Genomic DNA, 12,477 nt, shown 5'->3' on the forward strand with positions numbered 1-12,477 from the left:
TCAAGACCATCAAATAATTTACTGTGATCGGCCTGCGCCCAGCGGGTCAGGACAGGGCTGGAGGAGAGGAGCCGCTGGGGTGCCGGTAGCGACAGTTCACGACAGTCTGTACAAATGTCCCAGGAGGCCTGTGGTCACTGTGTCCACCGACCTGGGCTGGCCGGGCTCCAGCGGCACTTCCTTCCTTCCCTTCTTCCGTCCCCTGCGTGGGCCTCCTCCCGGCATCCGGCACCTCCACTGGCAGGGACTGTGCCGGGCGGGGCCGGGGACCAGCCAGATGTCGGAGGATGGGCTGTCAGGACAGCAGGCACTTGCAACTCATGCAGCCCGGGCCGCCCTCATCAGGCGGGCTCAGCTTGCGCACCTTGTGCTGCCGGATCTCTCGCACCAGCGTGTAGAAGGCGTCCTCCACCCCCTGGGAAGGAGGGATAGGCTCAGAGGGGCACTGCCTTAGCCTCAAGCAGAATCCAGGTCCCTTCCCCTCCCCTCCCACAAACAGGGCCGCGGGGGCCACCCCATCAGGTGGCCTGTCCCTCAGCAGCTCCCCTGAGGGATTAGGGCCGAAAGGGACCCAGGGGGTGCTCTCGGGGCACAGGGGCCAGGCTCCAAGGTCACAGCTCCAGCCTGGCTCAGGGCAGCTCTCTCCAGGGACCTCCACCTCCCCCTGGAGTCTGTTGGCCCAGCCCCCGGCCCTGGCCTCCCTCACTGCCCTGCCATCCGGGAAGACTTACAGCGCCAGGGGCTGCTGGGTCCCGGGGGTCCCGGAGGGTCCCAGGGGGTCCCGGAGCTGGAGCCTGAACCAGAGTCTGCCCTGTGTGGAGGGAGAGGGGCAGTGAGCTCTGCTCTGGGGCCGGGGTGGGGCGGGGCGGGGCCCTGGCTGGCTGGGGGGCGGGGAGCTGGCTTACCTGGCGAGTCTTGGCTGAAGTCTCAATGTAGGGGATGCCGTAGCTGCGGGCGAGGTCCTGGGCTTGCCGAGCCTCCACGGTGCGGGCGGCCAGGTCACACTTGTTCCCCACCAGCACCATGGGCACGTCGTCCGAGTCCTTCACCCGCTTGATCTGCTCCCTGCAAAGGGAAAGGTGTGAGCCAGCAGGCGGGGTGCAGGCACAGCTGCATCCAAAGCAGGCAGAGAGAGGTCCAGCCGGCGGGCAGCTCACCTGTACTGGTGGATGTCCTCAAAGGACTTGGTGTTGTTGATGGCGAACACACAGAGGAAGCCCTCCCCGGTGCGCATGTATTGGTCCCGCATAGCGCTGTACTCCTCCTGGCCTGCTGTGTCCAGGATGTCCAGCAGGCATGTCTCCCCATCAATGACTACTTGCTTCCGGTAGGAGTCCTAGGGGAGGACACTGTTTAGAGACCACCAGCCCTGCTGGGATGGGATGTTCACACCACTAGCCCCTCTGTTGCTCCTCTTATGCCACTCCAGGTCCTACAACCAGGGAATTCTCCCTGTAGAGCAGGTGGAAGACAAGCCCCCATCAGGATCCACCTGGGGAGGTTGCCAGCCCGGCTCACCTCTATGGTGGGGTCGTACTCGTCCACGAAGTGGTTCTGAATGAGCTGGATGGTCAGCGCGCTCTTCCCCACGCCTCCGGCGCCCACCACTACGAGCTTATATTCCGTCATCGCTCCTCAAGGGACCACGGCACTCGGCACTGCAGTGGTCTCCTGTCCCACCTGCTGAGAAAGCTGCACTCAGCCACAGCCAGACTACCCAGGGCCAGCCCACTGAGCTCCCAAGCCTGCCTGCCCTCTGGGTCCATACATCCAGGTAACAGGGGTGGTAGCCCGAATGGTGACCCAACCGCTCACATGTGGCACCCCCAGCTCAGAGTGGAAGAGGGTCCTGCCTCCAGCCACACTTAACGACTGTGTGAGAGAAGCAGGGAGCCACCCCTGCAGGGCTGACAAGCATGTACCCGAATTAGAAGCTGCTGGGTAGGCAAAAAACCTGAACTGGAGGTGCTGCGGGCTGAGGTTACCAGCAACCCCCCACAAGAACAGGTCCTGCCACAGCAGCGGGCACAGGAGCATGCCTAGACAGGTCAGTGGCAGCCAACACTGGGCTCTGGCCCCGCCAGGCACGCTGGTCCACTTGACAAGTATTCACTGAGCGCCTACTGGGTGCAGGGCGCGGTTACAGGCACAGGGTGACAGCAGGCAGAAAGAAGGCCTGCCCCATTGGGCTCAGGCTATGCTCCAAGGAAAAGACCCACATACTTATAATAAACAGAAACCTTGGTGCCCTGTTGCCCCAACATTTGAGAACGTGAGACATTGAGGAGGCCGGGCGGGGGGCCAGGGCTCCAGGAAGCATAAGCTGATCAAGGGGAAAACACCCAAAGGAGGTGTGGGAACAGGGGCACAGGTGAAAAAGAAAAAGGGGCCTCGGGCAAGGCCCCCAGCTGGGGTGTCCCAATTTGTGATGTTTAAAGAGGGGGTGCCCTTGTGGGGACAGTGGGCAGTGATTTCCTAAACCCCAGGTCTGCCCGCTGTGTGTGATGGCCGCCAGGTGCCCGCGCTCTTCGGAGGGGTCCCTGCGGCCTGGCGGGCGGGCGACCCCGCCTAGCGCCATGGTCATGGGCGGGCCTCGGCTCGCGGGCACCCAGCGCACAGCCTGAGGGCACTAGCCGGGCCCCGGAAGACAGGGCCCGGGACACGGAGCCCGAGGGGATGGCCAGGGCGAGGCAGAGCGGACCCGGGGCCGCCCGCAGCCCCAGCCGCAGGGCCCCGCCCGCCGCCGCCCGCGGCTCACCTGCGCCCCCGCGCGCCCGCGCGCACAGAGAGGATCGCAGGCCCCCCGCCCGGTCCCCGGCCCCCGCCGCACTCACCGCTCACGGGCGCGTTTGCCCCCGGGGCCGGGGCCGGGGCGAGGGGGGCGGCGCGGGCCGGGGCCAGGGCGCACGGCTCGCCCGGCGCATGGGCTCCGTCCGCGGCGGGTGCGGCTCCGGCTGCGGGCGGCGAACACTCGACCGGGCCCGAGCACGCCCCGCCCCGCCCCGCGCCCATCCGTCAGCCCGACGAGCCTGCTATTGGCCGCGCGCGCCGGGACCCGCCCCACAGCGCCTTAGCCCCGCCCCAACCCTCTCAGATTGGTTGAGCGGCCCGTCCGTCAGAGGCCGCGGCCGGGCGGGGCTTCCGGGAGCCGTTCAAAGGGCGATGCCGGCCCGGGTGGCCCTCGTGGGCCGCGGCCTGCGGGACTGGATCTGCCAGGTACACGGTCTGGGGGAGACAGCTTCCCTGGGGACGGCCCGGACTTTCCCGGAAAGAGGCAGGACTCGCGGGGAGATAGAGACCCCGCTGTAAAGTGAGTCCGCGGCGGTTGTGGACTGGGGCGGGGTCGCAGGGGTCAGACTAGAGCTCCTGCACTGCACGGGGTCTTGCGCCGGGCCCCTCCGCACCTCGACGGCGCTCACAGTTGCGCCCACGCCTCCCTGCGCCTTCGGGGGGCATACCACCAAAGGGGGCCCGGAGGAGAGGTGACTCGGAACGGAGGAGACAGCACTTCCAAGCCTCAGGGAGGGTGGGGTCCGCGGGGTCAGCACTATGGACATCCCCTGGACCTGGGGCTGGAGAAAAGCGGAGGGGTCGCCAAGACGAGGGTCCGGCGCTTGTGACTCCTGTTCCCAGGACGCCTAGCAGCTTCGGCTGGGTCCTCGGGGGCGGCTCAGTCTTGCATCTTGGGCCTGGCAGGGCAGGGGCTGTGAGGGGACGTCTGAGCTCGCGGAGCATCGAGTCCGGCTCAGTCTTTTTACCCAGCGGGGTGCGTCTTGCTTCTCACTCACTTAGCGTGCAGCCTCGCCCGGAGCTCCGGGGAAGGCCCCTCTCCCGCATCCCCTCATCGCCAGCATCCCCCACCTTGGGCAGGCCCTGCAGACTACCCGCCCACGGAGCTCCTCACCAAACCCTGAGATCCCAGCCCTCCCGCAGCGCACCGTGAGGCCCAAACAACAAACGGTACCCTCCCAATTCAACCCAAAAGTTACCATGGGGGTTGAACTGAAGTCTCCCCCACCCCAAGCACAAACATGCACATCGTGTCCTTTCAAGGCTCTCAGAAAGGCATGTTTTTAACATTTAAAAATTTGTCAAAGTAACGCATAAACACATCCTCCTTATTTACCAGAAAAGACTGTTCATTACCCTCTTCCATTCCATACCTCTTCCAAGACATTCGGCCCCCTCCCGCGCCGGCTCTGTGCTGTTCCCCTGAGTTCACCCCACTGCAGGCCTTGGCCTTGGAGGGCCCCTGGGGGCCACCCCCCGCCCCCACGGTGGCGGCGACCCCCCTTGCCGAGGCTGTGTCGGGCTGGCACGGCCTGAGTCGCGCCTGACGCGCGTAGACGCGAAGTAAAGGCGGAAAGTGAAAACGGGTGGAGGCCACCCTCACCGGCGCGCTCACTCTGGACTCCCTTCCAGGTGTCCAGGTCGGCATTTCCCTCGTCCTCAGACGGTCTTTTCCCAAGGCGCTTCCTTCGGTCGAGGCATCGGCCACACTTGCAGGCGGAGGTAAATCCCGCAGGGCCTCCGGGACCCTGCACCGGTGCCTCCCACCTTAGAAAGGTGGGCGCGTGTCTCCAGCCCAGACCTCCTTTGAGGAGGCCGACACCTGGCCCCGCTGCGCCCCCCTGGGTCGACGGCGTCCCACTTCCCCAGCTTCCCTCCGGGTGGAGGGGCGCCCACACGCCCGCACCCCCAGGTGGGCTGGCTACCGCCCCGCTTGCCTGCCAGCCGGCCCTAGCAACCGTTGCTGAGGGGCGTGGCTCGGCCGCGCGGCGCCGGGAGGACGCTGCGGCTCAAGAATATTTGCGTATTCAGCCGAGGCCCCGCCCCCGTTGCCTTGGCGCCCAGGGCTCTCAACCCCGCCGCCGGAAGAACCGCCCCGAGTCGAAGAGAGTGCCCGGCGGAGGAGGGCGCCCAGGGCCGAGCCCCCGGGGCCGGAGCACCGGGGCCGAGCCCTCAGGTGAGAACTGAGTTTGCCTTTGGGTCCAGGGCCACAGGCCTCGCTACCTACCCAGTGCCAGGGGGTAAACAGGCCGAGGACGAAGCAGCAAAGCCAGTGGGGTCCCAGTGATGCCCCAGATGTCAGATCAGGTCCCCTGGGGACCCTGCCCACAACCCCTGGCCGTGCGCTGAGGCGCTCCCAGTCACCTGCGCAGAGACCCAGACTCTGGGGGGTTCTGTGGTGGGGACCTAGGAGTGGAGCCGGCCATGCCCTCAGAAGGGATGGCAGGTGGAGAGGACCCAGAGAGCTGATGGTCCAGGCTGGGAAATGGCCTGAGCTATGAAGAGGGAATGGCCCCCAGGTTTCCACCTCAGGGGCTCACAGAGTGGTAGGGCAGGATGGCATCAGGTCCATGAACAGTGTGGTCCAGGCCCGCGAATGGATGTGAGGGGACAGTGTCTAGATGGGAGCTGCAGCCCTGCTCCTTGGACCTCAAGACCTTGGGGCTAGACTGGACCTGTGCTCTGGGCCTAATCGCAGACAAGATCTCAGGTCAGCTGTTCTCAGGCACAGAGGAAAGAGGGTGGCGTACCGGCTCCCCAGGGCCACGGCCTGGCTAGCCCATACCTTCCCCATAGCCCACAGCTCGCAGCATCTCCCCAGGGGGCCCGATGGTGGGGCCCTCCTCCAAGGTTTGGGGCCTTTCACCAGTGAGAGAAAGGCAGGCAGGAGAAGAACTTTTGGGAAAAAATCCTGGCCACAAACTCCATGAGGTGTTAACCTCCATGGGTCCTTGGTGTACGGGTCACTTTCCACATAGGGGCACTCCCAAGGCCCAGTACTGCCTCACATCCTCTCTGTCAGAGCCTAGTGGAGAGCTGCCCCGGCCGAGGGGGGCGTCTCTAGACTTGATGGACAGGATGAGTGTTGAGTGTCCACAGGGGCTGGTAGATAAGAACTGGCCAGAGGCTACACCTGCCACATTCACTGATTTTTCAGGGGTTATTTTAGAGCCCATTCTGCACACCATGGGCAGGGCAGGACATGGCACAGGGCACACGCACGCACTCGGGGCAAGACACGCACTCAACTGAATGAGTTGTGAAACACAGAGGGCTGTGGGAGGGGCCAGTCTTAAGAAGTAAATCCAGGAAGGGCAGGAGGAAGCTCAGGAGTAGGGGGGTCGGCGAGGCCCTGACCTGAGGTGGAGGCAGGGAGGATGTTCCAGCAGGCCTCTGGCTCTGCCCCCAGAGATGATTCCAGGGTCTGGGGCCAGGCCCAGGCATCTGGGTCTCTGAGGAGGGGTGCCAGGGGAGCCTGGTGCAGATAGTCCTGGACACAGCGGACAGCCTGCCCTGGGGCCTGGGGGGCGATGCTCAGGAGGGATGGGGTGCCAGGGAGGCCTGTGCACGGGAGATGGTCCAGAGTGACAGGCTGGGGACCTCTTTTGGAGAAGTTGCAGTCAGAGATGGAAGGAAGTGAGGATTTGAATGAAGACAAGGCATTTGCTCTGGAGGGACCCCAACATCGGTCACCCACATGGCTGTCTTCCTCGTCAGCCGGGTCAGGGGCCCCATCAGGATGACCAAAAGGACCTAGGACCAGGCCCTAGGCCAGCAGCCCCTACAGCCTCTGCACCTGCTTGCTGCTGGGCCCTGTGACCTTGGCCCAGCCTGTCCCAGGTCCCTTAGGCACAGTGGCCCAGCCAGGAGGCCAGCCTGACTCTCTCTAACAGGTGCCGCCTGGGACCACATGCTGCTCTCTTGCCCAGGTGTTTGACCCCGGTGAGAAAAGGCAGCTGCCTCCAGGTGAGGGGGCTCGCTGGGCACAGGGGTGGGATGGCAAAAGGCCTGAGACCCCCGGACTCAGAGCCCATCCAGTAGAGAAAGGCACAGCACAAGGCCTGAGGCAGAGGCTTACTGCTGGTCTCAGCGGGCAAACAAGCAAACAGGACCTGGAGGCCGCCCCCTGGACTCACAGCCTACATGGGCCTCAGAGGGGGAGGCTGGCACCAGCACCCCTCGTGTGGACCCGGAAGGATGAGCAAAAACCCATGGAGAGTGGCCTGCCCAGGCTCAGGGAGGGGGCTGCGAGGCCCTCAGGCAGGCTGTTACTAAGTGGTGAGGGCAGAGCCTTCCCGGGGCCCAGAGGGGATCTGGGGGCTGGCTGTGCAGACACATGTCCAGGCTGTGCAGGGTCTCTGCTGTGCTGCATGTCAGAGCAAGAGCAGAGGCTCACAGCTGTGCCCTCTGCCTTCGTCCAGCACATTGGATGTGAATGGACCAGGCCTGGGACAGAGGCCCTGGGCCTCGGCCAAGCACAGCCAGGATCCGAGTGCGGGAGCTGAGTTGGCAGGGCCTGCACAACCCCTGCCCCCAGAGCCAGGACCCAGGTGGCCATGGCAGGGACCACGGCAAGCAGCTGCTGGAGGAGTACCTGTCACCTGCCCGACTGGTGAGTGTAGGGGCTGGGGGCTGGGGCTCAGGCGTGGGCCTGCGTGGCCGATGTCCCGGGGCTGCTGTCCGGCCAGCCCTCCGTCCCCAGCCCTCGTGGCCTAGCCTGGCTGACAGATGCCCTCACCCCCTCTGCCCCCTGCCCCTGCTCCACGCTCAGGGCCAGTCCTGGGTGTTTGGTGGCGCAGACCTCTCCCAGGCACTCAGGCCACAGAAGGGCCTGAGCCAGGCCCTTCCACAGGTTTGCTGAGCACACACTGTGCGCGGAGCTCCAGGGGTCCCTCCTTGAACCATTCCGTGACCCAGAGAGGAGGCCCCTCGTTCTCACGGGAGACAGGGTGATAGACCTTCAAAGTGTGTGGCCCACAGAGTGGATGAAGAACCCGGGCGGGAGTCCACTGGGCGGGCAGGTCAGGTAGGGCATCCTGCCATCCCGCTGACCGTGTCTGGGGCAGCTGTTGAAGCCTCTCTCCCAAACCTGGGCCTCAGGGCTGCTGCCGCTCCCCCACCCTCACCTTGAGACCCAGCAGGTTCTGCAGAGACCTCTTGTCTGCAGGTTCCCACCCAGTGACCCCAGCGTGCGACCCCACACCTCCCAGCCATCTCACCCCTTCCCTACTGGCTGAGCCCCTTGCCACCACTGGCCACGCGGAGGGTCGGGCAACCCCTACCACGGGGCCCTCCGGCCTGCACCCACGCTAGCGCCGGGGTGAGATGCATACAGGGAGGGGCCTCTTGGAGACTCCAGGTGACTCACCCAAACACTTGGCTGAAGGTAGTGGCCCGACATCCCCACCCACCTTCCTGACCAACACGGAGAAGCATCCTCACTGTCTGGTCACTGCAGGTGGGCGAGTCATTCCTGCTGGCCCCCCTCCCCGTGCCCCTGGCGGCCCCGTGTGTGCAGCCCTCCAGCCGGGCCTACAGTGTATGCACCTCCCCAGGCCCCTGTGCTGGGAACACACCCTGACTGCAGCCACTCTGTCAGCCCTGGGCCCTCCCCCTTCTCCCCAGCTCTTTGCTGGAGAGAGCCCGATGGCCACGGTCAGCCTCAGGCCAGGCCATGGCACTCTGGCTGTCAGCAGTCCAGAGCCACACATGCTTTCTAATGTGTGTGAGTCTGGGGCACACCACACCAAGAACCACACCTGTGGTTGTTTCTGAAAGCATTTCTCCCCTCCCAGAGCCTCGCGCTTGTGGCGGGCACACAGCAGCCTGGCTTCTCCTGGAGGCTGTCTTCCTGGGTCATTCTAACTTCAAGCCCTGGTAGTTTTACTGATTTGAGCGAAGAAACCATTTTATTGTTCAAGCCCACAAGTTCCACGGGTCCTGGGCCCTCTCCATCCCCTCTGAACTCTGTCTCCTATAGCACCTCATCAACACACCACCGCGGCCAGCTCACTGCCACATCTTGCTTAGGACTTCTCCACCCAGTGCCACAAGTTCACTGTGTGCTTTTTCTGCCATCCAGGTTACTAAGGAGACCCTTCTACCAAAATTCCGTCGTCACAGGACAGGGGGTCTCCATCTTTCTGGCTCCAGTAACACTCACGTCAGTCCCCACTCCTGACCCCAGTCCCCAGTCCAAGGTCACATTCATTCTTCTTGTTGTGGTACCTGTTGGAATTGCGTCTAGGTCCCGAGTTTTGTATGAGTCAGCTATTGCTGCAGTGATGTTAATGACCAACGACCCCTAGACTTATGGGTTCACAGCACAAGTGTACTTGTCCCTGGGGTTGAGGCAGGCTGGGGCACAGCCATGCTCAGCAGAGCTGGGCTCTAAGCTGTGAACTGCACTGGGTCTGTTCCGTGGGGCGCATTTGTACACTGGCACCCTCAGGGCAGGCCCTTAGCTGGCAGTGGCCCCACTGGGCATACACGATTGTGACCTCTGCTCCCACCACATCACGCATATCCCCCAGCCAGAGCTAGTCCTGGCCAGGGTCAGTGTGGGCGAGGCAAGGGAGTGTCTGCCACCTGCTCCAGTCTTGTGGCCCAAAACAGGGGTATCCCTGTGGGTGGGGGGGGGTGACCACTGTCCAGTCCCAGAACTGACTGCCCCCTGACATCCGCAGCACGCCCTGGCTCAGGCAGATGACCTTGGGCTGGTGAGCAGGCTGGAACTGCGTGTCAACACCCGCGAGAACAGCCTGGGGAACTTTGGTGAGAGCCCCGCCCTGCCTGCACCCACCACCATCCAGGCCAGACCGCGCAGGTCCCCCGCCAGGCCCTGGTCTTTGGACCACTGCAGCCCTCCTCCAGGGACTGAGGACTCTGTCTCAGTGCCTTGTACTCCACGGGAGGCAGTGACTAAGAACCCTCCTTGGTTGCACAGGATGATGGCTGGGGGCTCCCAAGCTCTAGACCCCAGTGTGTGAGCTGATGGAGGCTGTGGTCTGGGGTGCCAGCAGTGCTTGTGGCCCCGCCGTGGGAGGTGGCCTGGGAGCAGGACCCAAGGTCTGGCCACACCTACGCCAGCCAGGCTCCCCTCTCCCCTGGAGTCCAGTGGCCTCGTGGCCTTGGGCGTGGCCCTGTCCTCTTGGGGCACCTTCTTCCCCTGCCCTGCATGACATAAGCCTGTGTCCCCAAGGCTGCACTGGGCTTTGGGGCAGTCATCGGACAGCAGGGGCTAGGGGCAGGCCTGCACTGACCTCTCCTTCCTGTGGCCCCACAGGGGTACACCTGCCCAACCTCAGCCAACTGAAGTTGAATGGCAGCTGCCTCGGCTCCCTGCGGTGAGTGCCCTCAGGGCCCCTGGAGCGCATCCTGCCAGCCTGGGTGGGGTCTCCCTGGGCAGCCTGCTGGCTCCAGCTCCCAGCCCTAACGCCCACCCTTCCAGCCCGGCTCTGCCACATCACCCACCCCCGGTCAGCTGGATGCAGCTGCTGAGGGTGACGCACGCCACTTGGGGCCTATGGTCAGGGTTGGGCTGGTCGCACCAGGCTGTGTGGCTGACAAGGTCTCCAAGGAGCACCCAGAAGGCACCCACTGGCCTTCAGCAAAGGGTCCCCAACCAGCGAGCTTGCACGGCTCAACACCAGCGGGTTCCAGGCATCCCTGCTCCCCTCACCACAGCCCAGGGTGGACCCCACACTAGGTGGCCGGGAGCTTAGGGTCCCTGTCAGCAAGAAGAGGGATGGGCGAGGCCAGACCGCGGGGCCCGTGTGAACATAGCAGCATTTCAATACTTAACCTAGAAGATGAAAGTCAAAACTCAGGACAGCTTAAGGCTTTTGTTTACTTGATCGGGCTGGAAGAACAAATCTGAGGTCACACCAGCTTGTTCTGGGTGTTTGAACAACATGGGTTTCAGGAAGACACTGCTGGTTTTATGCAGCCAGGCCAGCCATCCGAAGGCAGTGGGAGTCCAGTCCCAAGTCTAGAAAGTTCTCCAGGTGTTTTAAATGGGCTATGAGGGTCCAGTCATTTGCAGGTGAGATGGTAAAGGTAGTTTTTAAGCATCCTCGCTTGATTTTCCTTATTTATACTGCTGTTTATCAAATAATAAGCTTCAAAAAGAATTTAATAAAACCTGGAAAACCTGGAAATGGAAGAGGCTATGTGGCCCCAGCGGGAGGCGCAGAGTGGGGCAGGGATGAGGCAGGCGACACCGGCTCCCAGGGAACCCCGCATCCTGCAAGTAATCTGGCACTCGGAACCGGCTTTAGTACGTGATTCAGCAATATTCTGACAGATATCAGTGCTTTATTTAATTGAACAGAGACAAAAAATCATGTTTGTTTCGTTATGAAGGCTTACAAATTAGCTCAAAGAATAATAAAAATATACAGAAAGATCATAAAACAAGGATGAAAACTACAGAGAGGAGCGGAAGGCTTTATAAAGGTAACATGACGCACCGTCCATGACAAAACAAAATGTTTAATTCCAAGAAGACAGAAAGAAACCCAATTCCAAGAAAAAATTAGATCAGAAATTGTATGAAAAGGTATTCTGTTCCTTGAAAACAACAGTGAAACATATAAGGAGTGTTTAAATTTTCTGTTATTGAATCCTGAAACTTGGCCAAACGATGGTTGCAGATCTCCAGGGACTGAAAGTGAATAAATATTTGTAAAAGGAACCTGATTAAACATGATTAAATATGACAGTTCAATAAAGTCACATTACAGCTTAGGTGATGACAATGATACTGAAGACATTAAAATCTCAGGCAGTGTTATATGGGCTGGAACGTAATTTTAAGGTAATGGCTGTCAGTTCTTCAGAGTCTGGGAGAGAATTCAGCACCTGAAAGTGTCGCTGCCGTTAAGACTGTGTCCCACGTGAATGGGGCTGGTTCCCAGAGGGCTGCTCATCCATCCACTGGGAGAAAGGCACCGACGGCCCTGGTGTCCCCGCCAAGCCAGCCTTGGACCGGACAGCCTTGACTCAGGACAATCGTGTGGGGAAAACCACACTAACCATCTGGGAAACGCAACAGCTCATTTGGAAATTAACGTACTTGAAGGGGCAGCTTTCACTACAGCACGGCCGTGCGCGTGTCCCCAGGTGCTGGTTTTCAGCTGGGTTCTATCCTCTCCCTGTTCATGCCTGGGAGTTCTTTGTAGAGCCGGGGTGCGTTTTAGACCCCATAGGCCTCTGCACCCCGCCTTCCCCCGCTAACTCTAACCAGGGTGCTTTTCACTAAAACAGTGATCCCTCGTTTGCACTGTTCCAGTCCATCCGTTCTGGCTGGTGCTTTGGGTGTTTTTTTAGGACGTTGGTCTACACCCCCAAGGTCTTGGAGATACTCTGCTTTTTCATCTGTCTGCTTGTGGTCTCACTGTTTACTTTTGGGTCTTTAATCCAGCTTCTCTGTGAGGTTGCTGCCACACAGAGAACAGGTTGTGGTACCAGACTGAGGCCCCGTTGTGTTTTCCACTATGTGGTGAGGCGGTGTTCCCGACCTCCTCCACCGGCAGTCCACCGGCGTCCTCCGGGCCATTCTCCAGGCCCATGCGGGTACGCCTGCGTGTTCCCCGCTCTCCGTCTGCAGCCTGCACTGGTGCAGCTCTGCGCTAATGTGTGAGTATCTGACACCTCATCTTGGTTTTCCTTTTTCCACACTGACTC

The 12,477-nt window shown here is 61.8% G+C and overlaps 2 protein-coding genes across 7 annotated transcripts in view; one reads left to right on the forward strand and one right to left on the reverse strand.

The window, feature by feature from the left end:
- Nucleotides 1-4,494, reverse strand: HRAS (HRas proto-oncogene, GTPase). 5 transcript variants are annotated; one of them, XM_064491923.1, is made up of 6 exons: nucleotides 4,394-4,494; nucleotides 1,519-1,680; nucleotides 1,158-1,336; nucleotides 906-1,065; nucleotides 732-811; nucleotides 1-415 (listed from the first exon to the last, which is right to left on the reverse strand). In XM_064491923.1, the coding sequence occupies exons 2-6, from the start codon at nucleotides 1,627-1,629 to the stop codon at nucleotides 352-354; spliced, it is 594 nt and encodes a 197-aa protein (XP_064347993.1). In that variant the 5' UTR covers nucleotides 1,630-1,680; nucleotides 4,394-4,494; the 3' UTR covers nucleotides 1-351. The 5 variants fall into 5 exon arrangements, with proteins under 5 accessions (XP_064347993.1, XP_064347994.1, XP_064347995.1 ...); XM_064491924.1 differs by having other exon boundaries at nucleotides 1,519-1,683; nucleotides 4,394-4,478; XM_064491925.1 differs by lacking the exon at nucleotides 4,394-4,494 and adding an exon at nucleotides 4,164-4,181.
- The window catches only part of LRRC56 (leucine rich repeat containing 56), an 18,908-nt gene continuing 9,620 nt past the window's right edge, over nucleotides 3,190-12,477 (forward strand). The window contains exons 1-8 of one of the 2 annotated variants that reach the window (XM_064491921.1): nucleotides 3,190-3,216; nucleotides 4,423-4,512; nucleotides 4,855-4,966; nucleotides 6,684-6,756; nucleotides 7,212-7,402; nucleotides 8,873-8,953; nucleotides 9,477-9,564; nucleotides 10,076-10,136. In XM_064491921.1, coding sequence (XP_064347991.1) covers nucleotides 7,226-7,402; nucleotides 8,873-8,953; nucleotides 9,477-9,564; nucleotides 10,076-10,136 — 407 coding nt within the window. In that variant the 5' untranslated portion in view covers nucleotides 3,190-3,216; nucleotides 4,423-4,512; nucleotides 4,855-4,966; nucleotides 6,684-6,756; nucleotides 7,212-7,225. Of the gene's footprint in view, nucleotides 3,217-4,422; nucleotides 4,513-4,821; nucleotides 4,967-6,683; nucleotides 6,757-7,211; nucleotides 7,403-8,872; nucleotides 8,954-9,476; nucleotides 9,565-10,075; nucleotides 10,137-12,477 lie in introns of both variants that reach the window. The other variant, XM_064491920.1, reaches the window with a different exon arrangement.

The sequence above is a fragment of the Camelus dromedarius genome, chromosome 12, assembly GCF_036321535.1.
Source record: "Camelus dromedarius isolate mCamDro1 chromosome 12, mCamDro1.pat, whole genome shotgun sequence".
In the NCBI taxonomy this organism is placed as follows: domain Eukaryota; kingdom Metazoa; phylum Chordata; class Mammalia; order Artiodactyla; family Camelidae; genus Camelus; species Camelus dromedarius.